This window comes from Hyperoodon ampullatus (genome assembly GCF_949752795.1).
Source record: "Hyperoodon ampullatus genome assembly, chromosome: 12".
Lineage (NCBI taxonomy): Eukaryota > Metazoa > Chordata > Mammalia > Artiodactyla > Ziphiidae > Hyperoodon > Hyperoodon ampullatus.
Genome location: NC_136925.1, coordinates 54,832,442 through 54,858,488, shown reverse-complemented (window position 1 = coordinate 54,858,488; position 26,047 = coordinate 54,832,442). Strand labels below are relative to the sequence as shown.

General features: G+C 37.1%; 1 protein-coding gene across 1 annotated transcript; it reads right to left on the bottom strand.

The window, feature by feature from the left end:
- Positions 1 to 1,856: 1,856 nt before the first annotated feature.
- On the bottom strand, positions 1,857 to 22,172 carry RNF146 (ring finger protein 146; the record flags this gene model as incomplete). Its single annotated transcript, XM_079716475.1, has 3 exons — positions 22,161 to 22,172; positions 13,715 to 13,822; positions 1,857 to 2,937 (listed from the first exon to the last, which is right to left on the bottom strand). Coding segments are annotated over exons 2-3 (1,083 nt in total). The 5' UTR covers positions 13,717 to 13,822; positions 22,161 to 22,172.
- Positions 22,173 to 26,047: the final 3,875 nt, after the last annotated feature.

The following is a 26,047-nucleotide window of genomic DNA, read 5'->3' as shown; positions in this document are numbered from 1 at the left end:
AGCTAGCGTTTCTTCTTTTATAACTAGCTATCTTTTAAAAGTAAAGTTAATAACAATGTGCAACTCAAACTTTTATGATCATCTCAGTAATACAGACTTCTTTAAAAAACATAAGTCAAAGAATTAAGTCCTAATTCTAACCTATCACAACAAGAGGTAAAAGGATGGACCTAGAGTCTGTCATACAGTGAAGTAAGTCAGAAAGAAAAACAAATACCGTATGCTAACACATACATATGGAATCTCAAAAAATGGTACTGATGAACCTAGTGGCAGGGCAGGTATAAAGACGCAGATGTAGAGAATGGACTTGAGGATGCAGTGGGGAAAGGGGAAGCTGGGACAAAGAAAGTAGCACTGACACATATCCACTACCAAATGTAAAATAGCTAGCTAGCTAGTGGGAAGCTGCTGCATAGCACAGGGAGATCAGCTCAGTGCTTTGTGACCACCTAGAGGGGTGGGATAAGGAGGGTGGGAGGGAGGCTTAAGAGGGAGGGGATATGGGGATATATGTACACATATAGCTGATTCACTTTGTTGTACAGCAGAAACTAACAACATTGAAAGCAATTATATATACACTCCAATAAATATGTAAAAAAATAAAAAAGTAGTGACAATTTATATTTGCTATTGTAACATTCAACTCACCTTTGAAAAATCATATTAAAGACAACTTGCGTATGCTTCGTGATCCTACTGTTTTACTTAGGAAAATACAGAAGAGAAACTCACGTTACTTTTCTTCAGAATCAAATTCTGGATTACCAGGTTAACCCAATGCTTCCTACCTTGCTATATAGATTGTACAACATTTTGTGTTGAATCACTTCGTGTCTACTAATGCTGTTTAAAAATAAGCCTGCCATTTAATTCAGATTAGGGTTAGCCATTAATGAATACTGGCAAAGAAAATCTAATATATATACACGGTCTCTACTATCAGTTATTTAAGGCCTTTAAGTCTCACAGGCTTTAGGTTTATTTCCATACATATTTATTCCATGAACATTCCCTGTAGACTCTATTTAAATATTCTCTATGAAGAAATCAAACTTTTCTGAGCAGGTGACTATGTAAGCTGAATATACCACCAATTCAAATCACCCCCTTTTTAGTCACCTTTTGGCTACAGATGTCAAATGTTTCCATCCCCTTCCAGACTCAAACAAGAGACAGATTATTTTTGATAAACTCTAGTATTTATTAAATTATAAAGTCTGTAATCAAAAAGAAAAATGTGGATCAAGACACACCTCAAACTACAAGGACTAGACAGCAAAGCCTATGGGAACGCCATGAAGTGTGTTACAGACAAGATTCTGAAACATAAGTTATAAGCTGTTTCCTTTACATTTCCATTTCAGTAACTTTACTATTAAATAGTTGTTATTCATCTATTTTAAAACCCCAAATTCACATCTATGCTCACATTAATTAAGCTGCTTGTTCATACTGATCCCAGACATCTCATAGGTGCCAAATTTTAGTAATGGTTTTATGTCATTCCATGCAGAAAAATATGACAATGCAAGAGTCAGATGAGGATCGTTAATGCACAGATAATACACGCTGGCCAAAAGAACTGAAGATATTTAAAAAAACTATAAACAGACCTCAAGAAAACTGGGTTATTACTAAACAGCTCTCAACTATTAACACCCAAGTTCCTTATATTAAATAAATTTCTCAACAGAGACATGTTAGACATTTTAATTACAGGTCTATCCTTACCATACCCCTTCCCACCCCAACTCCCAAAATGCACTACTAGGGATGAGTATAATGTTATGTGGGCAGAAATTTACAGATAACCATTTTTACCTTGAGCATGGATCTGAAAACTTTCTTACTTAAACTTCAGTTACTGTGCACTGTCCATCAGGCCTTCTGGATCTGACACTGACACCCACTGTTCCACCCCCTGCCACAGATCGATCAGTTCCTGATAGATCAGATCGATCAGATACTGTCTGGTTGGGATTAGGAACCAAAAGTCTCTGTTGGGTCAAGGAGTGTTGCGCAACAAGCGCAGATCCATCCTCACTATCACTACTGGCATCTGATTCGGTCTCTTCAATGGAAGTGTCTGGTGCTGGTACCCTGCCTGAAGATGGTGACTCATGATCTTCTTCTCCTTCCCCCCTATGACTCCTTTCAGCTATGCTGTCTCCACCGAGTTGTAAATGTGCAAAAGAGTCTTCCAGAGAAGTGCTTGCATCAGGGGATGGTGTTGCAGGGCTTGTTAACTGACCATCTACTGACGTCAGGGGCCTTACAGAAGAAGACACCAGAGGCTGAACAGAAGCTCCACTCTGTGCTGATACACTGTCCGCTCCATCAGCAGAGCTCTCTCTTGCTAGATTTACGGTATTAGCATCACAGTCCAGCCTAAGTCCGGCTACTCCCTTCTTTGGTATATCTATTATATCCCGCTTAATCTTCCTGCGACGTCCATGTTCATTTCTCCTATATTGAACCATATTTTCAAGATCGGCAACATACAGAAACCCGGCAATTAACATTTCGGTGCTCTTTTTACCTTTGGAAAAAGCATCTTCCAGCTCTCTGCTAGTGCGCTCATCATACTGCCACCACCCGTTTCTTCCTTCATAATACCATGCATATTCACCATTTCCTCTACTTGCTGCCTTGAGTTCTTCTGGTGACAATAAGGTTGGCTTATCAAGGAAATCCTCGGGAATTTCTTGTCGACAGAGGGCACATCGCTTTCCAAGCCATGACGCTCCCTTCACACATAGATAGCAGAAAACATGCTTGCAAGGCAGACTGACTGGGTGAACACATGTTTGCAGACAAATGGCACATTCAGGGACAGTTAGAGAAGGTGCAGTATTAGAACAGGACTCATTTGCTTTCCTGTTCGTAGGAAGCATATTTATTGAGTGATCAATTTCACCACAGCCAGCCATCCTGAGAAAATGAGAGAAAATACATATAGTATTAAAATCTTATTTTAACTCTTCCAATACCTTAATTCAACAATTCAGAAAACATTAAGTACCTGTTACATGCAAGCCACATCCTAGACAATGGGGATACAAAAATGAAAGTAGAGAAAAAACTCTAACTTGTATAGAAAAATCTTTTTGATTTGTATTAATTTTTACTTGTGGGGGGCAATGAGGCACACAAATGTTAAACCAAGAATAAAAACATACAACCAAAGTATAGATTTCAAATAAATACACCATTTCTATTCATTCACAGAACTTACAAGATAGAACTAAATGCAAAGATTTTAAAATATATCAATACAACCCATCTAGACTTTTACAATCAGTCTGGAAAGTAGAGAAACAGAAAATTGCTAAAAGTAATTCAGGTTACAGTTGCAGAAAGTAACAAATTTTGTAGCCTTTTAGGATACTACTAGGTGCAGTTTTGCAAATATTGCCATGTATTAATGTACTTTTGGTACTTGACAAGGAGACCATATGAAATCAATACCAGAGTTTAAATTCTAGAAATTCCCCTTCTCTGCTGTATAATCTAAAAACACTGGTTAAACCAGTCATTTCATTCCCCCTCTGTGAAACGCTCTCTTCTTATGGCCTTTTCTGTTGTTGCTGCCTCTTTCTAAACCATATATATGCTCTTCTTGCTATACTCTTTCAAGACGATCTCATCTATATTCATGGCTTCAACTGCTACCGACTCATAAGTTGACATTCACCAGCCCAGGTCTCTCCTTTCAGCCCTGTACCTATACTTTTAATTGCCTATTTTAGATCTCTTCTTGGATGTCTTGAAGGCACAAAAACTGAATTTATGATCTGCTTCCTCCTTATTTACTCACTCCCTAAATGCCCCTCTGGAGACACCTCTATTCATCTGCTTTTCAAGCCAGAAATCCATCACTGAAGCTGTCTTTCTCCTAACCCCTCCCCAACCAAAAAAATCAGCAAGTTTTATATTTTATCTCCTAAATATCCCCTAAATCCATCTACTATCCACCTCTAACCTTCCCTAGTCACCAAGCAAACACTATTTATTAAATTACTGCATATGCCTTTTAATGGGTCCAGCCCTACCCCTTTTTAAAAGGTTGATTTTAGGTTAAAGACCAGGATCTATATGCCCTGCATGGTCGGGATGCCAGCTCCCACGCTAGCCTCATCTCACATCAAACTTCCCCTTGATCAGGCTTCCAGCCACAGTGGCTACTCCCTCCAATAATAGGTTTTCTCTATATGGAATATTTCTTCACTTCTTGCCTCTCATGCCCCCCACCATGGACAAACTACTACACATCTTATATCTCTCTTGAGAAAGCCTCCATGAATTCATAAAACTTAGGTGGGAAACCACCCCAGCAAAAAAAACAAAAAAAAAAGGCTCAACAAATGTTACAATCATATAACCACGGGAGAAAATGACATGAATACCGAAGTTGCCCTGAAGAGAAAGGAGAGAGGAAAAAACCCCAAAGATTTGTCAAACTATCTACAAACAATAAATGCTGGAGAGGGTGTGGAGAAAAGGGAACCCTCCTACACTGTTGGTGGGAATGTAAATTGGTGCAGCCACTATGGAGAACAGTATGGAGGTTCCTTAAAAAACTAAAAATAGAACTACCACACGACCCAGCAATCCCACTACTGGGCATATACCTAGAGAAAACCATAATTCAAAAAGATACATGCACCCTGATGTTCACTGCAGCACTATTTACAATAGCCAGGACATGGAAGCAACCTAAGTGTCCATCAACAGAGGAATGGATAGAAGATATGGTACATATATACAATGGAATATTAGCCCTAAAAAAGAACAAAATAATGCCATTTGTGGCAAAATGGATGGACCTGAGATTGTCATACTGAGTGAAGTCAGACAGAGAAAGACAAATATCATATGATATCACTTATATATGGAATCCAAAAAAAAAGGGGTACAAATGAACTTATTTACAAAACAGAAGTAGAGTCACAGATGTAGAAAACAAACTTATGGTTACCAGGGGATAAGGTACCATAAGTTTGAGGGATAAACTGGGAGACTGGGACTAACATATACACACTACTATATATAAAATAGGTAACTAATAGGAATCTGCTGTTTAGCACAGGGAACTCCACTCAATGCTCTATAATGGCCTCTATGAGAAAAAAATTTAAAAAAAATAGTGGATATATGTGTATGTATAACTGATTCACTTTGTTATGCACCTGAAACTAACACAACACTGTAAATCAACTAAACTCCAATAAAAATTTTAAAAATTAAATTAAAAAATAAAAAAGATTTGTCAAACTGGATGTATAAAGCTTAAACACTGGCATAAAAATTTGGAACTTCCACCTTACTGATTCAGATAAACATTTATTAAACTACTACTATCGTCCATATACAATTCTGAGTATTGATGGATCTAAAGATGAATAAGACACATACCTACTCTGTTAAATAAGGAAACGTACATGCAAACAAGCAGATATTCACAATGTGACCTGATTCCTGCAATAACTGAAATGTGTTAGGATACTTATTAAAAATAACAATGATAAGAGAGATGAGAGGATAGACAGAGGTTAGAAAATTTGGGGTGCAGGAGGCTGGGGAAGGCACAGACGTGCAAAAGCACTGAGTCATAAGCAATGGAGCAGCAGGAAATTAAGCTGAAAGGGTAACCAGATGCCCAACCTGAAAACCTTATTGTGCCCTGCTAAAGAAACATCTGATTTGGTTTAATCCCATAGTAACAGGAAACCACAGATATTTCAAAGGGGGAGAAAATGATAAGGGGGAGTATACGAGTGATAAGTGAAAGACTGAGAAATGGAGGTGAAGACCTCACAGAGACTAGCAACCCTTAATTAACTGCTGCTTAAAGTGAGTGGCAATCTCTCTCTACTAGTTGGTTCTATCATTTTAAATACGGAATATTTAGAATTTAATCACTATAAGGATATTTGCTTTTTTCCCAAGATCAAGCTCTCAAAAATGGGTTCGATGGTTACAAAAGGTATAGTCAGTAAAAATGTTTACACTTATCTCTAAGCCTTTCATCACAGTACATCTAATCAAACAAAAATACATTCTCTTACTGCTTTTTCTGTGTCCTTGGTTCCTCAACAGGCAAGGTTCAAAATGACAGTAAGTTTTTGAAAAGACTGCACTTATCTAGAAAAGGAAGCAACACACAGTCTCAAGGGAAAGAACTGATCTCCATGAAATGCTTTATTTCCCATCTTTTTTTTTTTCAACGTTTAATTTCATTTCCAATCAACTACTTTACCAAAAACTAAGTTACAGAACCTAGTAAAATACAACTTTTTCCTAACCTATGGTAAATTCTAAGTCAACCAAATATGATCTCTTAATATGTGTTAGGCACTACAGGAGCTTCAGAGTATTTTGAGATACACTTGTCCCTTCAAAGATTTTGTAATCTGAGTTATAAAGTGAAAGCACATGCTTCTCAACCGGTCAATTAATATCCCCCACCTATTTCCCCTAAAATGAACTGCCTGTACACAGAATATTTTGTTAGGCTCTCAAAAACTCATATGTATTTCTTGAATACAAAATCTAAGTACTTTCCAAAATGGCAAGAGACAGAATACCACATATTTCATTTGTCATTTAGCAAAAGAGTCAGAATACTTTTGTCTGTCCCAGGTAATCTTACACTGTGGTAACAGTTTATGTACACTACTTTCAATTTGGCCAAATACTATACTCAGTGCCCAATGTATCTTTAAGAGATTTAAAAGAAAAAATATCTCACACACCATGCTTCTGGGACTTCAGTTTTCTCATCAGTAAAACAGGAAAAATTCATGTTTTGACTCAAAATTCCCTTTTCTAAGATATCTAATACATGCTCATCACATAGTACATAATAAATACTTGCTAACTGAATTTAGCTTCTCACTTTTCTGTTTGTTGGCAAAAGCTATATATAGGCTATGCTCAGGAAAGGAACTCTGAAAACAGTTGTAAGGCACTGGCTACCTAGTTTTAATTCATCAGGTTCTATCGCTACATTTAAATCTCAGGATAACTTTAAACATTTTCATAACAAAAAGAACTAAAATCAGCTGTAGAAAGGGTGAACAATTAGTACATATATTCTTTCATCCCTTTCAATTTAAGTTAAAGAAATCAGTTGTCAATGAAATTCTTGAAAGTCTTTTTTTAAATCTCCAAATTTATTTGAAGCCCAAGAAAGAAAAAGAAAATAAGGAAGCCCTCCATCCACAAGTAATAATTTAACTGAGTAAGAGAGATGTTTGATTCTATTCGGAAGACAAAATGTTGAAATGGGCTAATGCTCATCAGTACTTTGAAAAAACAATAGCAACACCTCATATACAATAAGTCCATATCCTAAACTATCTAGGTACCTTCTGGGCAAAGGACAGGCCAATAAATTTAAAATTTTAAAAAGAAAATGTCTAGTAAAATGTAAATAAAATATCCAACAGTGCAACTTGGATGAACGCCATACTTTTAAAAGATACATAATCCCAAACCCTGTTGTATTTAAGTAAAATTAACCCCAAAAGTCGATCTTCCATTAGATGCAGTTATCTACAAAAAAGAAAGTTTTCAACCTAGAGACATCACTCTCCATCCTGTTTAATATGATCAATATTTTATATGACTCTTACTCTTGCATGCACAAAAAAACATAAACATAAACATATGATTAACAAACTAAAAAAAGCAATTACAGCCATCCCAGGGGAAGACATGAACTGTGAAAGCAACATGCTTATTTAGAAAGGCAAAACAATTCTTTTGGGGCAGGTACTTTGGTTCCCTCATTAGAATGAAGTAAAATTGAATAAACTTCATCAGAAAACAGAGAGAAACAAGATAGTTAAAAGTTTCATTCACCTAAAGCACTTTCAACTATCAATTTGCCATAGCAAACATCAAATTCTGATTCTGTTTAGCCCACCAAGTACACTGCTAGTCTATCACCAACTAAGACGCGGAGAGAACTTATACTTTTTACATAACTCTGGATGAGGCACATACAGTGGACAAGATACCATTAAGATATTTAACAAGATAGAGACAAAGCAACCTAAACCACTAGCCTGCCTATCTATAGACACACTTCAAGGTAATTTTCATTACCATTTTAATCTAGTCTACAAAACAGATTTTTTTCTTTGCATAGTTTCGATGATCTTCAAATAGGTTGGAGACTGAATATGTTCAGAGGATCATACTGATGTGTAAGAAATGCTTTTTTTCCTTTCCTTTTTGTAGAGCAAGGATTTGATAAAGAGAATGCTAATCAAAGAGAGGTATTCCCTAACTAATAAATGTCTCAGGAAACTTCAGAGATCATTTTGAAAAAGGGAATTTATTTCCTGGTTACTAAATTAAGAATAATATGTAGAAATTTGGAATGACGTTAGTCCAACTCTGCTGAAGAACACAGTAAATGTTTCACTCATTTTCCAAGACTTTTTTACTAACTGAACTCTTAATGTGATATTATGACTTTTAAGCATAAATCCCATTCTTCTTCTAAACTATGTAAAATATTTCTGGAAGACAAACATCTATTAATGCTAGTAAGGCTTCTCTCTTCAACAAGACCAAATATAGAGGGATATGGGCAGATTTATTGGAAATCTCCAAGTATTCAGATTTTGTTTTATCTTCTTAAAGACATTTCATTAATCAAAAGAAAGATAAAATTACTATAAATTAAAAAGACCTTTTAGCTTACATAGTATTGAAGAAATTTCTGCCAGCAATAAAAACTACAAGTATTAAAAGTCAGATTTTTAAGTCTGGGCTCAGAATCCAATTAAAAACATAAAAAAGGGAATAAAGAATAAGGTACTGCAACATCTTTTGTGCAGACCTACCAAAAAAGAATGTCATCTTCCTTCCCAAAACTTTGACTATTTTTTAAAAGAAAAAAATTCCTCAAATCTTTAGTTCTGCTGGAATATAAAGAGTTTGAGGTTTAATACAAGTTAAAAATATAACATTAAAATTTTAATTTTAACAATGACCATTCCTAAGTCCTTAAGACAAAATTCTTAACTTTTCCTATTGTACAGTGTGTTGTAATTGGTGGGTGTTTGATTTCTGTTGGATGTCTGCTGATGCATATCTTATTACATTAAAATATAACAACTAACATTTACTGACTGCATAATATGTGGCAGATACTTTGCAAAGCACTTTATGTCTAATCCTCTTATCACCCTACGAAATGGGTCCACTGTTTTCCTTATTTTACAGATGAGGAAACTGAGGTACAGAAAGTTCAGGTGAAGAAATACACAAAGCCACAGTTCATTAAGTGATGGAGCCAGCCTCAAATCTAGGTTTCATAATCCAGGTGATCTGACTTCATAGTCTTTACCCTTAACTGTTACAGAATGCCTCTAAAATAATCATGACTATCCAAATATAAGAACCACCATCAATAATTTTAGAAAAGACTTCAGGAAGTTACTAAGAAATTACACAGACTGATAAAGGAATGACATTTTTATCACCTGCTGCAAGAGCTGTCATGTATTTCTCCTTACACCTTTTCAGTTTTTTTTTTTTTTTTTTTTTTTTTGTGGTATGCAGGCCTCTCTCACTGCTGTGGCCTCTCCCATTGCGGAGCACAGGCTCCGGACGCGCGGGCTCAGCAGCCATGGCTCATGGGCCCAGCCGCCCCACGGCATGTGGGATCTTCCTGGACCGGGGCATGAACCCGTGTCCCCTGCATCGGGAGGCGGACTCCCAACCACTGCACCACCAGGGAAGCCCTCCTTTTCAGTTTTGAACAGAGAAAGTGTCTGAGCATCTACCATGCCCATGGCGCTAGCAGAGAAATGGATAATAAAACCTGCCATCAAAGTTAAGTTAAAGAACACTACATTACCTAATGGTTTCTGATAAGTGTAACAGATACCATTTCTTCCTTTGTACTCCCCAGTAACTAGCAGGGAGGGGATAGATACATTTTGAATGGATGAAATGTACTATGCAAGAAGTATTGCAAAGACCTTGTACATTACGCTTAGTAAGTTTAAACACTTATTTTAAATACAAATGGTTCTTAAACATTTTTAGGTCACAGTCTTATTAAGGAAATCTTACATATAACGTCAAGGAGTTCAAGGATCTCTATGAAGCTGGTCCATATATGAACCCCTAAGGAGGCAACAGGAATTCACTGAAAGGTTTTATGTTAGGAAGTGACAGTCAGTTTAGTAGTTTATCAGGACCATTTGGACAGGAGTTTGGAGGAAGACTTGATGTCATGGGGCTAAAAGGAAACTAAAATTTATAGTAATCCAGGTATAAGATAATTGGGGGGGGGACAGATGTAAGGTTCCAACAATAGAATATAAGAAATACTAAGGAAACAGAAATGAAAGCATTTAGTTACTGGTGGATGATGGCAGCATTCATCAAGATTCAGAACTTGAGGCGAGTTCTGACATAATGATTTTGAGATATTTATAAAGTCTTCAGACGAAGACAGGTAGATGACAGTTGAGTTTACTAGATAGGTGCTCTGAAGAAATCTAAGCAGAAAGAAGTCTCATGAGTCACCAACACATACATGGTTCTTGGGACATGAAAATGTACAAATGCCCAAATTAAACCTGTAGAGAGAGCACACAAAAGGGCCAACGATAGAACCTTGGATTACTCCAACATTTATAAGTGAGGCAAAGGATGGGAGGAATGGTCAGAGAGGAATGGGGAATAAAGTAAGACTGCCACCTCAAAAGCCACAAGGGGAGACATTTGCAAAAAAAGAAGGGTCAAGCAAGGAGAGAACTTACAAAAGTTACTCTTCAACTTATGAAAATTTCTATATTTGTAGTGAAATATATGGTGCAAAAATTGTGAGCACCATACAATGATTAGCTATTTTGATTCCCAGAATCCATCAAGCCTGCTATCAATTACTTTTTACTCAGCTAAGACATCTTTCTTTCCCTATTCCCACAAAGACTATTACAAAACTTCTCCAACCTCTTAGTAAAGAGATATTCTGGACTCCCTTATTAAGAAATTAGGTATGAATGACTCCTCAAAATTTATTTTTATCTTCACTCTACCTCATCATCATTCCTCTTGGCCCAGGATGGGGTACTGCTAGTTTTCAAAGCTAAACCATCCCAATTCCTCCAAGATTTCGATTAATATTCTCCATCCCTAAATTTCAAAATCAACTAACATGCTAAGTCTAATGACCTCTTTCAGTCTGATCTATTCGATCACATTGCACTAAATGATATTATTAACCATCGACTCTCTAAAAATTTATATTATTCATTTCCATGATGGTACTCTCTCCTAATTCTCCTTTCTGTATCATTTTTTTTCTACCTTCTTTAGCTTCCCTTAAATACCAGTATTCCTCACAGGTGCTCTGTGGGTGACCAAATTTTCATACTACATTCTACGCCTAGACAATCTACTGAATATTCCAAACTTATATATATGTATTAGTTTGGAATACTCAGTAGATATATAGTATATATATATAAACCCCCATGAGTCCCCAAATCTAATATCCAGAACTGTTCTGGATACCTAAAATCTGTATTTCCAATTCTGTATTCAAAAAGTCTACCTCAATATTCTCCAGTCACCTGAAATCAAACATTAATAAAACCAAAATTATCTGTTCCCCTAAACCTACACCCTCTTCCTTTGGTCTCTATCTTGGATAAAACTTGGGAGGCATCCTCAGAGCTCCCCTATTCCTTGGCCACTTTGCTTTTCTGCAACAGAAACTTCTTTAGAATATGTTCCCTTTAAAGCTGTGACCTTAATTCTGGCCTCTTGAACACACTCTTGTACAAAATGCTGACCTCCCAAGTGGCCTTCCTGACCTCAGTCCCTTCTTCTTCATCTTTCCTCAGTTCAATTATGTCTAATTAGTCTCCCCTCCACTCAATCTTCAATAGTTTTCTATTGCCTACATAATCTCATAGAACTTCCTAAGCACTAGCTTTCAATTACACTGACATAGCCTTCAGAGTAAAACAGACTTAGTTAAAATCTATCATTTATTCTTATTGTTGACCTAGAACAGTGTTTCCCAAACTTCTCTAAAGATAAGAATGAGCTGGTGTGCTCTCTCCTGGAAATCTGGACACATCTGGGTTAGAGTCTAAAACTCAGTTTTCAACAAGTGTTCTAGTAGATTATTCTCAGAGATATTTGGTAAACACTGACCCAGGGAAAATGACTTCATCTCTGTTTCTTCATCAGTAAATAAGGCTACTACTATCTTGTGACTGAATTCAATAATCCAAGTAAAACACCCAGTAAGCACCTGGCAATAAAGTAAGCACTAAATAAACACTCAATCCCTGTGAAGTCTCTATTTCCCACTCCACCTTCACACACAGGACTGCTCCCTGACTCCCCTAAGATACCTTGATATTTAGGCAGCTGTGCCCTTCCCCATTCCCTTGGCTTAAAAAATAATTCCTAGTTTTCTCAGACTGTTAAAATTCTATTCATTCTTTAAGACCAAACCAAAAGCTCCCTGTTCACTCTGAACCCTTCAGATGGAATAAATCCTCTCAGTTGTGAAAGCATTTTATTGTTGCCTCAATATAGTATTTCTTCTACTATATAATTATTAATTACATATGTGTCTTACTGACTACACCACAGTCTAGTTCCTTGATGGCCATGATAGTCTGATGGTCAGACTATCTGACCTACAGGATTAAAAAATATACATATGTATACAGATAGATAATACATGAACAGGGTTAAATAAAAAATATATTTGTCCCAATTTTAAAGAAAAATGCTTACTGGTTTCAATTGTCTTTTATCAAATTCTCAACACTGACTAAGAATGATATGGTCATACTTTTAATGGGAATATATAATCAAAGCACCATATTGGAAAAGTAGATAACAATAGTTATATGTCAAACTGGGAGAACATGTGAAATAGTATCTACAAGGGTCACTCTCTGGTCAAGTATATTAAACACTGTTATCACCAAAACTGTAAAAGTAAAGTGTTCACTGCATTTTTCATGAGTGACTCAAGTTGGATATTTTTCACATCAACTTGGAAGACAGAAATATGATGTTCATTGTGTGAAAAAGTTTCATCAATAACAGAATGAAGTTCAATATGGGCAAGATCAAGGTAGTAGTAACATTTTAAAGCATACTTCAGAAAGAGAAACTGACAGGAAAACAGAACTAGTAAAACTGGGGACTACAGTGACTCCAATAGGAATTAAAATGCATGTACTAACTTGTTAAAAAAAACCAATTAATTAAAAAAACCTATTTAATTTAGTGAAACGTGTTTTTAATAACTAGTGTTTTATAACCCATAAGTCTTTCTTATTTATAAAGGCTGATATTATCTCCTTAGCTTGGTTATTTAAGTAAATTACTATGTAAAGAAAAAGTAGAACCTAGAAGACCTGGAGATCTTTCCAGTTTTTTTTTTATAGCCTTCTATGAGCAAATTTCTCTGTCTTCAGTTCCACTTTTTAATAGAGATTTTTCCCTATGAAGAGATTTTTTTAAGAAATCTACATTAATAATAATTTAATGTGAATAAAATTTTCAACTCAAAGATCTAAAAGTCTATATAAAATGCTCATTTTGTATAATTAAAACTAACTATGACAGATACTTGATTTATTACATTTTATACCAGTCCAGTTAATTTACTGCAGCTTTGGAACAAACATAATGTCATACTTACATTTCTATTACAGATCCCACAGATGTCTGTCACAAAAATAAAACATCATCTTCACGAGCAATCAGCCAGTTTGCAATATTTTCTCCTCCATTGCTGGATCATCCTGTGCTGCAAAAGAAAAATTTCAACATCAACTTCTCTACAGACTAAGATCAACAACATTAAAAATTAATTTCAGTCAATTATGTATGATTCTTCATTTAACAAAATTCACTGGCAAATTTTATCTCAAAAGTGGAAAAATTTCAAGACAAGGATGCCTGCTTTCACCACTGCTATTCAACACTTTACTGGAAGTTCTAGCCAGAGCAATTAGACCAGAAAAAGATAGGAAAAGCATACAAATTGGTAAGGAAGAAGTAAAACCATTAACTATTTGCAGAGACAGTAAAATTTTTCTCTATTCTCTATATAGAAAATTCTGGAGAATCCCCAAGAAAGCTATTAAAGCTAATAAACAAATTCAGAAAAGTTGCAGTTTGCTGTAAGTTCAATGCACAAAAAAGTCAGTTCTGTTTCTGTACCTAGCAGTCAACAATTCAAACAGGAAATCAAGAAAGCAATTCCATTTATAATAGCATCTAAAAGAATGAAATACCTAGAAATCAACTTAACCAAGGAGGTGAAAGACTTGTACACTGAAAACTACAAAGCACTGCTGAAAGAAATTAAAGAAGAGTTAAATAATGGAAAGACAACTGGTGTTCATGGATTGGAAGACTATGAAGATGACAGAACTATCCAAAGTGATCTACAGATTAAACATAATTCTTATCAAAACTCCAAGAGCCTTTTTTTCAGAAATGAAGAAACAAATCCTCAAATTCATATGGAATTGTGAGGGGCCCCAAATAGCCAAAATAATCTTGAAAAAGAACAAAGTTGGTGAGTTCAAGCTTCTCGATTTCAAAACTTACTACACATCTATAGTAATCAAGACAGGGTGGTACTGGCATAAGGATAGACAAAGATACCAACAGAAGAGAGAGTCCAGAAATAAACCCATCTATGGCCAACTGATATATTTTACCACAAGAAAAAAAATTTAAGTGAAACAAGTTCTTTATGGACAAAGTAGCCCACATGGAATGTATTCCATAGCCACCGCCTTCCTACAAGAAGGTAATGTATGGGAAGGCAAGGTCATCATCACATTAACTAGGACCTCCTGGTATTTATACGTATGTCCAAGTTTAAGCCAACCTTCTCTCAAGATGCCTGTTGTCCAGGAAGTCCAGAGTCACCAACTAAAGCATCATCTCAGCCATTAATCCTCTTTCTTCTCATTTAGTATTTCCTCCTTCCACTTCATCATGCCCACTGTAGGAGGCTCATTTTACCACACAGAAATTAGAATCAAGCATACATGATGACTAAAGAGATGAGGGGCTTCACAGTAACCACAAGACAGGAGAGACAAATACTCTTTCAGTTCCATGTGCCACTCAGTGTGGGAATCCATCTCCCTAAGAAATTTGTAATTTTAGTATTTAAAGATTTTTAAGACGATATATGGCCTTTAAGTACAAGCCAGCCTATCTCACCAAATTTTAACAGACCAAACAGTATGCAATGTTTCAAAACTGGAGAACTTTCAAAAGTAACTGACTAGAAAGGGTTTCTAAACAACTTGACTTTTTGTTTTACTCTGACTTTAGAACTTAGTCTTTACATGAGAAGGACTCCACTGTCCTGACTTTCCCCCACGGCGCTTTCACTTTACCCTCCAAGAGCCTACAACTTCAATGGCACCAAAGAATACTCCATCATTCACTTCCCTCCTGTAGCCTACTCAAAATAGAAACTGTCCAGTTTCACACACAGGACAGTAAGAAACAATCTACTATTCTAACATCATTACTCTTAAAAACAAACAAAACCCCCCCACTTATTCTTTGAAGTCTCCAACCATTGGCTATAATCCCCTATAGCTATTCTCTCTTAACCCTTAAGGTACTGACTTAATCTACTCATTACTGGTCATCCTATTCATCTTATCTCCTGACATCTCACTATGAACCTATTTAAATATCCTTGAGAATAAACCATTCAACACCTAACTCAGAGGTTCCTGAACTTGCCCCACAGAGGTGGCTTGTTAGAAATACACATTCTCAGGCTCTAACCCGAGATACTGTAGGCCAGTAGAGATGGGTTTCAGCCCAGGAATCTCACCTCAAGTGATGCTGATGCAGGTAGTCCATCGAATACAATTTGAGAAACACTGTCCTTGTTTTTCAATTCCTAAAATCCTAAATTCAATGAACTTCATCACCCCCCTCCCCCCCCCAAAAAAAATGATGGCCACATTTGGAACTAGATGCCTCCTAAAACTACTGCCTCTCTAAAATCTTAATCTCACTCTCAGATCACAAGCTCCGGTCCTTTCGGCTCACTTATTCATTCCCACACCCACTCTTTAATTTCAAGGGGCTCTCCAGTCTCTTGACCACCTACTTTCCTTTCTCCAATACCTGATCTCATTTGCTTTCCTGCCCAATCTGGAGCCCAACCATTTTAACTTCTTAAGAGAATGCTTGGTTCTCTCATATCTCTGTCTCTCATCTACACATACTCTACACACCCCCATCTCTGCATATATCATACAATGTGACATCTCAGCTTCCATGCCTTAACCAATGAGTGCTGACAGAGAAAAACAAAATCCTTTTTCTCATTCCCCTCCCAACACATCACACCAAATTCTGTCAACTTTCATCCCTAACACCTTTGGAATCTATCCTCTATTCTCTTGCCATTGCTAGTCCCCTAGTTTAGACTTTTATCCTCTCTCTCCTGGACTACTGTTCAGCCTGATTATCTTGCTTCAGTATCACCCCTTAAATTTATTCACCAAGTCTCTAAGTGTGATAGACTTAAAAAGAAAAATGAAGCCTTCCATACGCGAAGCCCTATACGGGCTCTCCAGCCTATACAACAAAGGTAAAGCTCCTTAAGACAATATTCAAAAGCCTTAAAGACCTGAAACCTAAATAACTCTTTAGTCTTATTTCTCTCTCACAAATTAATACTCTACTTACACCTAATTACTCAGTTCTCCAAACTTCCCTTTGTAGTTCTGTATTTCCTCCTGCCTGGTATAGTCTCCCTCTTTTAAGGCTAAAAAGAATGTTACTACCTTTCTCTGACTACCTCCAAAAAACTGTTCCCTCCCCTCTATTTTGTAATTCTTCTATTACTGAATTTATCATATGCACTGCAATCATCTGTTCGCTTCTGACTCTTCTAGTAAACCATGAGCCCCCTGAAGATAAGGACTATTTATATCTCTAAGCGGCCAGTAAACTGCCAATCAGTTGTTGACAACTTGAACTGGTATTTCTTGGATGAATGAAAAACTAAATTTATTTACTAACATAACACAACATTTGCATTCTAATTGTGAATAGGCACCCAACCACAAAGGACATAAAGATATCTAAGCTCTAATCCTTTCTTTAAACAACTTAAAATCTAACAGAAGGAGTTACTACATTTACAAATATAAAATTCATGCCATCTTTATATCTTTTGACAAGTACATCATTTATCCAGCTTTATTCACTGGCAATGAATTCTACAGAATGCAGATAAAAATCTAGGAATAAAACCAATTTTAGTAAATCTTGCAAGCTACGGGGACTTTTCCAATTCCTGTATCCCACGGCTAAATTTCAAAGCTGACTCTAAATAGATTATGTTGAGGGGAGGAAAACGAACTAAAACCTATGTAGTCATCTAGATCCTAGCTATGACAACTGTGGTCCTCAACTAGCAACATCAGCATTACCTGGGAGTTCCTTACAGACAAAATATCTGAAGCCCCACTCCCTACCAAGAGAATCAGATCTCAGGTATTTCATATGCATATTAAAGTTCAGGAAGCACTAGTAGACCCATTACATCATTGAATCCTCAAAATGACTCTGTGAGAAATTTTATAAATGAGGAAACCCAAGCCCACAAGGATTTAACCCCAAATCACGAAACTATCAATACTGGGAGATGAGATTCAAGCTCAAGTATATCTTTAAAAAAATATTTTCCTCAATGTGCTGTATCTCAAAGAAAAGGTCTAGAATAGCATTATCTAATAGAAAGATGATGCAAGCCACATATGTAAGTTCACATTTTCTATTAGCCACATTAACAATAATAAGAAAACAGGCAGATTTAATTTAAAGAATATATTTTATTTAACCCAATATATTCTAAACATTATCATTTCCACAGGTTATTTAATATAAATTGTTAATGTGCTATTTTACACTCGTGTGTGTGTGTGTGTACACTCTTTGAAATCTAGTGTGTATTTTACTTATAGCACAACTCAATTCAGACTAGCCACACAGTTTGCTCAATAGCTCCATGTGGCTAGTGGCTACCAGACTGGTAATGCAGGTTTAGAATGTCTTGCATACCAACAGGTTTTTTCCAACACAAAACTGGCAATTTACTACAAGAATTGTTGAATAAAGAAAATGAACTCCATGTTACTTTACTCACATCTTTGCTGGCACAGATGAAAAAAATTGCATATTTTGCTGTGATCAAAACTGACTGGTTTAGCTAGTCCTAATTCTACCACATAGATCCATCAACTCTAGCATCTGAGAATTACAATGCCAATGGGCACAACATAGGGTATGGCATATATCAGTAAGATTCAGAACAGTCATGTAAAGTAGCCCTCAGAAAACTTCTACACTTGAAACCGAATATTTTTTTCTTTAATGGAGGGAGGGGGACGCTTTTACTTTCAACCAAAGATAAAAGAATAGTATAATTCTAAGTACAGGCCAGAATTAACTTGGCAAACATACATAATTCCTTCTGCAATGAATGATTTGTAAATTATGACCAAAGTCAACACAATTTATGAATTATTACAGTAAAATTTACCACAATATTTTGACATGCAAATACCAATCAGCTAATGGGTTAAGGTTCCTTCTTAAGGTGCAAACTTATACAGAAATGAACCATTAAGAAGGTAACATAGAAAGAGAAAACATATGAAACTAAATGAGATATTTCTGCCCCTTAACAATTCTAAAGAAAAAAAGTGGCAGACTGAATTTAAAAATATATAAAAGAGATTAGAGAGTATCAGTTAATTTAAATCATTTATCCATTCAACCAATTAAGTATAACTGAAAATGAATATTGTATTATTTATAATTTGTGACCACTCAACAAATTCATGCTCCTATTATTTGCACCTACTGTTATCTTTGAAAATAGGCTTAATTACAAGTCTACTTTTCAAGTCAGTCATGGAGTCAAAAAAAAAGGTTTTTTTTAGATTACAGATTCAAATAAATGATTATCTTTTTTTAAAGAACTCATCAAAGAAAAAGATAAGCATGTAACAGTTAAAATATCAGATTACAAAGATCTGAAGATTTCCTGTATTTTTCCAATTATACTAACAGCTAATGTTTAATAAAATAGTTTTTACTCTTTATTCAAAATACACAAAACAGGAAATGTTCTATATAAAAGATATCAGTGCCAGAAAAGAAAAATACTACAAATCTTACAACTTTTGGTATACAAAGTCAAAAAAGAAAAAAGAAAAAAAAGCAAGGACCAGTAAAAGAAGGAACAGAGAGAGAGAGAGAGATCGGGTGTAATTTAGCAGATACATCTTAATATTTCTTAAGAAAGAGTCCCAAATTGAGAGATGTAACTAAATGCCCTAATGTTTCCATTTTTAGCTTTCCTTCTCATCTGCTAAAACTCAGCTTACAGAAAGCACACGTCATACTGGGAGACAGAAGTCTTCGGTCAAAACTCATTTCAACTAAATGGGGTTCAATATTTTACAGTATTCTATGTTAAAGAATTATTTCCACCACTGCGTTTAACACTTCCCATAAAAAACATTACTGTATGACAATCTCCGGGCTTCACAATCTTCATAACCAAGAATTAAATCTTTATATTTTCCACCCAAAAAGGTGGGCTTTGCATTTTATTTTAACAAAACATTAAATGTGAATGTGAACAAATACTTTCTTTTAATCACATAAACCAGAAGTTGCATAGCCTGCAACCATTTTGTAAATAAGAAAAGCTCTGCTGCTAATTATCTGTGTGACCTTGGTCAAGTCACAACTCCCATGTCTTAGTTACTTCACCCTACTCTACACGTCCATAATTCTAAATACTTTAATTAATACGATTTAACAACAGGTTTTGTTTTAACTAACTCAAAGGGTAATAAGCCATGAACACTCAACAGTCCATAAATAGCACAAGTGGTTGTAGCAGAATGTAAATAAGATGGATTCCATACCCACAAAGACAGTTTCTAATCCAGCTGGTCAGACAAAATCAGGTTCCTTAGGCACAATCAAAAACCAGGCAAGAGGATGGAAAAGGTTCACCTTCTGTTACTAACACTGGGGGGAAAAAAACATTCAAATACCCAACTGACAGCGTGTCAGGTGTTTTATGCTAGTAAATTGCTAATACATGAGAAAATATTCTCTATGCAGATCAATATTGTGAAAAGAAAAAATTTAATACTATCTTTTTCTTCTACTAAGTCAAGAAATCATTTTTAGATCCTTTCAAAAAAAAAAAAAAACCTGCCCTATCCTTGCGACAACTCAAAAACAAAATACTTTACCAGTTGACACATGTCTCCTAAAAAAAAAAAAAAAAAAAAAAATTCTTTTTTTCTTCCGCTTGTCTAATGATCAGCTATTTGGAAAAACAGTTTTCCTGATGATTATAATTCTACCAAGTTTTTAACAACGAGTAAATAACCAAATCCTACAAATGTTTACCATTATTTTCATTTTGCCTACAATTTACACTGGCCCACTTGAAACATAAATTCTAAATCAAAGATTCGGCTTAACAAAATGCTCCAATTTAAGATGTACAAGCTAAAACAAACACATCCAAAATCTATTTCTAAAGTGGTTTTTCACTTTTCCGGTTTGCTCTTTAAAATTGGATTACTTGACGTATTTTCATGATTTTTAGAGCACTCCCAGACATTCAACACAAACAGTATTTGCTGGTCACAAAAACAGCAAAGCCAACATCATAAATCCTGTTATTTGTGCAGGTCATTTTCCTCCTGTGTCCTATATGACACGTCTTTTAAAAGTCTAAATATAGATTCACTTACTAAAAAAACAAAAACAGTTTTAAGTCTTCCAGTTTCCGTAAGTATATACTGCTTTTAACGCCAATGTCATACTTTCAAATTCTATTTTAAAAGTACACACATTGGAGGGGTACCTGAAATGTCAATCATCCAAAGACAATGCGTTTTTCTATCATTTCTGGGCTTTCTTCTCTCAATTCCACAGTTTTAATATTACTTAATAAACAAAATATTACTTAACAAACAAAATGTACGTACTTTAGAAACTTGAGAAATAAGTGCTCACTAAAATGGCACTTAGGGAAAAGAAAAACATATTAAAAGCGCTATCAAGGGGAAAAGATCTAGTTGCCAGAAGTATGTGTAAACTCAAAACAATTTTTCAGCCTTTCTCTAGATGCCCACGGAAATAAAACAGCGGCAACAATATAAGACCCGTACTCTTTCAGTCGGGACGGGGGGTAGGGAGAGAATTCCGCACCCAGCAACCAGAAGAACAAAGCAACAGCCTCCGCTGTTAAGATGCACCAAGGTTTTTGGAGGTTCAACGGGTATTGAGAAATCTCTTAATGATTCTGATGCTTTAATAACAGAGCTGGGCTTAACGAGAGCAAGGCGAGGGACTGCTCGTCATATTAGGCAATACCCAGAAACTGAACAGGAGGAGGAGGGTAAGAGAGAAGAGAAAGAAGCCAAAGACACTCCGGAAAAAGACAAAATGCAGGAACTCTACGCCCTGACCCAAGGCCCGGGTAGAGGCCTCCGCACGGGAAACTGCGAGTAGGATACCCCTCAAACCATTGCCGCCCCTAAATCTTGAGGCCAAAAGTCCCCATGTAGAGGCCTGACACCACCGATGAGGGGAGAGGAGAGGGACCTGGCTACCACCAAAGGCAGCGACGAGGACCCCGGCGGAAGAGGCTGCGCAGTAATGGCCGCTGCTCCGCCTCTCGCACCCGGACCGTGACCAGCTCCGGGCTGTCGCCCAGGGCAGGGGCTGCGGCGGCCCCAGGCAACGCAGAGCCCGTCACCGTCTTCTTGCCTGCGACAGCAGCCAAACTGGGAGCGACGGAAAGGGCTGAGCTGTCCCACCCCGGCTCGGCGCAACAGCCGCGGTCCCGCCGGCCCAAGGGCGTCCACCTACGTATCGGTCCCTGACCCCGCCGCCGCCGCCCCTCTCAGGCCCGGAGCGCAGGGCCGACCCAGAGCGCGTCGCCGTTGGAGGTGACACCGCGGGCCATCACTTCTCTCCCCGAGTTAGAATCCCGGAGCGGCTAACTTTCACCCTGCCCCTCGAGTGGGCTTCGCCCCTACTCGCACCTCTGTGGCCACAGCCGCGGTCGCCTCGCAGTCTTTTCTCTTCGGCCTCGGAACCCGCAGCGGCCGGGGACGCGCGCGCGGCCGTCACGTGACCGCCGGTAGCGTCGCGGGGGCGGGGCCGCGCGATGCGGAAGCAGCGCCGCGCACCCGTGAGCTAGCGACAGCCCAGCTCCGCCCTAGTTCCCCACGCCCCGTTCCTGACGCACGCCGCAGGTTGCCTACCTTCTCCTGTCTTTGGGGAGCTGCAGTTCCGCCGCTTCTAACTGCTTTATATTTTGCTTTACTTGTAATTAGGTGCCGAAGAGTTCTGAAAGAATGCAAGTCCACCAGAGAGAGATTTGGGGCCGAGGAAGTAAGACATGTGTAGGACCAGCAGGTGGTGCTGCTCAGAAACCCAGCTTCGAGATCCAGGAGAAGAAGCCCTTTGGGCGCCTAGCTGGATTTGGGGGTGAAGAGTCCTTGGCAAAACTACTTGTTCTCTTTCAAAAAAAAAAAAAGTTCCAATTTGTTCATCTTTTGAACCACTGAGCAATTTAATAGGAAAAAAAAGTCTTACTTTGCTTTGGGCTCATTTTTCTTAGACTAGGGCCCAGGAAGCTGGAGGAAGAGATTCATCAGCATAAGAATCTAAAACTAAAGAAATGGCTTTATTTTATTGCACGTGTTTGGTTTCAAACATCAGAATCCTGGCAGTACCCTCCATTTCATTTTAGCATATACATCATCTTTTTTTGGAACTGATTGTATTTTCTTAATTTGTAGTAAAATGAAAAAGGTGGAAGAGCATGCTTTTTTATTTTTAAAAGAATATATGTTTCAACATTCCTTACCAACATCTTCTTAACTTGCAATGCTGTTGCATTTTGAACTCTCATTAACTGTTTATGGTTAATTTTCAAGGTTGGAAAATTTTCAGTGTTTATATATATGTGCATTTTCTTTTATTCTGTCTACCTATCTGCTGATCTGTCTGTCTATCCATCTGCGTGCAAGAAAGGAATTAACAGGAATCCCACTAAAACGCCGTTACAGGCTTCAAACTCTCTCTCAGCCACAGCCATAGTCTTAGTAGTCATTTCAGTGAATAGCTCTTGCTCACATCATCTTTCCTTGCTCACACCTATCCGTACTTTCTCTCTTTCTCTTATGCCCCATAACCACTTTGCAAATAATCTGTTGGCTCTTCGTTCGAAACACGTTTTGAATTGGACTACTGACCGCCTCTACTACAACCTACATTATCTCTTAGACCAAGGACTGGTTTTCTTGCTTCTGTCCTTGCTTTCCTTTGAGTCTGTTCTGCACCCAGAGGCCACAGTAAACTTATTAAAAAGGAAGTCAGTCATACACATCTTTGTTGGAAGGCTTCCCAAAACAAAGTAAAAACCAAAGTCCTTAAGAGTGGTGCTAAGACTCTCCCCTCATTACCTCCCTGACCTCACAAACTGCTTGTTTAGCTTTGTGTTCCAAGAAGACTCTACAAAGTCTCTCAACCTCGGTCTCTGCAGTTGCTCTTTCCTCTGCTTGGAAAACTCTTCACCATAGTGGCTTTCTCCCTCTGTCTGGGCTCAAATGCCATCTTTTCAGTCAGGCCTCTACTTGCCAAACTATTTTAAATCGTGACATTCCCCCATTCCCAGTATTTCTTATTCCTCTCACCTTTTTCTCGCTAATACTTAGCACAATGTAAAGGATGACTTCGTTTACCTGTTTATCTCTATCGTGTGTCTCTGCACACTAAAACCTAAGTCTCTCGGGGTCAAGAATTTGTGTTCTATTTTGTATTCCAACTGCCAAGAATAGCACCTAACACATTTAGAGAAGCTCTCTGGAAATATATGTTGAATGATTGAATGAATATGTGCACACACATTTATATACTAAATAATATATAAATGGGGCTTCCCTGGTGGTGCAGTGGTTGAGAGTCCGCCTGCCGATGCAGGGGACGCGGGTTCGTGCCCCGGTCCGGGAGGATCCCACGTGCCGCGGAGCGGCTGGGCCTGTGGGCCGTGGCCGCTGTGCCTGCGCATCCGGAGCCTGCGCTCCTCAGCGGGAGGGGCCACAACGGTGAGAAGCCCGCGTACGGCAAAAAAAAAAAAAAAAAAAAAAAAAAAAAAAAAATATATATATATATATATATATATATATATATATAAATGAATAAAAACTTCTTATTTGTCAGCAATTGTATATAGAGAGGAAAATTGAGTGTATGGAATGTTATGCACCCCACCTTCACCACACCTGAAAGGTAGTATGAGTTTCTGTCTATGAGTAATACAGGAGGGCACCTCTCAACATGGACAGAATTATTTGAAAAGTAATTGGTTTCCAGTAATTGTCAAGATGCCCAAACTCTATTTATAAAGAAATAAATCAGAGCCCAACAGATTCAAGGTATCTCTGTGATAATGTTATTATCATTTTCATTCTATTTTGCTTCATTGAATCAAGGAGTTGCAAAAGACTGCTAGGAATTGCTCATTATTCATAACTGACTGTCTATTTTCCACAAGCATATAAAATGTGTTCATGAATACCACACGTCTCAGGTACCCCCTTCCTCCCTATACTATCACCCCAACATATAAAAATGTTTGATGTTGTTAGTTTAATGATCAAAATATTCTGTTTAGTTAACATCTGAAGACATCCATGAAAACATGCATGAGAAAATTGTATGTGTTACAGTGGAAAATGTTTTGAAAACAATTGATGTAGCTAGTCTAGGGCAGTGGTTTTCAGAGTGTTTTCTAGTGTTCCCTGGGGGTCCTTGAGATCCTTTCAGAAGATCCCAGAGGTAAAAATTATTTGGATAATAATATATACAAAGACTCTAGTTGCCTTGTTTCTCCCCCACCCCCTTTCACTTTAGTACAGTGGAGTTTTCCAGAGGCCACATGATATGTGATATAACAACAGGTTGAATGTAGAAGCAGATTCTAGAATTTGGCTATATTAATTAGGCCAGGCATTAAATAAATTTGCAAAACATAAAATAATACTGCTCTTCTCACTAAGTTAACTTTGGTTTTAAAACTAGTTATTTATCAGGAAATATTTATGGGGTTATTAGTGTTAACATTAATGGGTTATTTTTAATGAATTAATTTTAATTGATGAATTAATTTTAATGAATTTAATGAATTAATAACTATTTTAAACAGTTCTCAGTTTTAGTCTGGTAAATACTGATAAATTAACATATATAAACAATACTTCTTTTGAGCCTTCTATAGGTTTTAAGAGTATAAAGGGGTCCCAAGACCAAGAACTTTGAGAACACTAGTTTTAGTGTAATGTAAAATAGTCTGGGACTATTTTGTGCACCAACCCTAAGCTAGATTTCTTCCCACATGCCAGCAGTCATCTGATAACTGTGGACACAACTTTCTCATGTGTCTGGATACAGAACAAACCAGATTCAGGAATGTACCAGTCATTATAGCTAGCAGATGAATAGAAATAAAGCCAAGAGGAAGTTTTAGAAAGCAAACTTTTCCATTTCAGTTGAAGATTTTGCTCCAAGAGCTGATATATAGCTTGCTCTCTGTCCTACCATTTGACATGCTCTTCAGTTATCAAAAATATGTACTTTTCTACTAGAATTCCTTTGTAAATAGTAGTAGACTAGACAGTTTTGCTGGTGCTCATCCTTTACCTAATGTGATAATCAGTTCTCTCTCTTTGGCTCATTCTTAGTGCTTCTACAGCAACCGTGGAAGTTACAACTGAGTTATGACAATTGTATGCCTGGGAAATAGCCCAACACGAAACAGTCACTGAGTCAGATTTTATAGTTTGTAAAGGCAAGCACGCCTTTCCTAACCCTGATTGTATCTGTACATGATGTATGTATTGATTTTTAGATGTTTTATATTGAC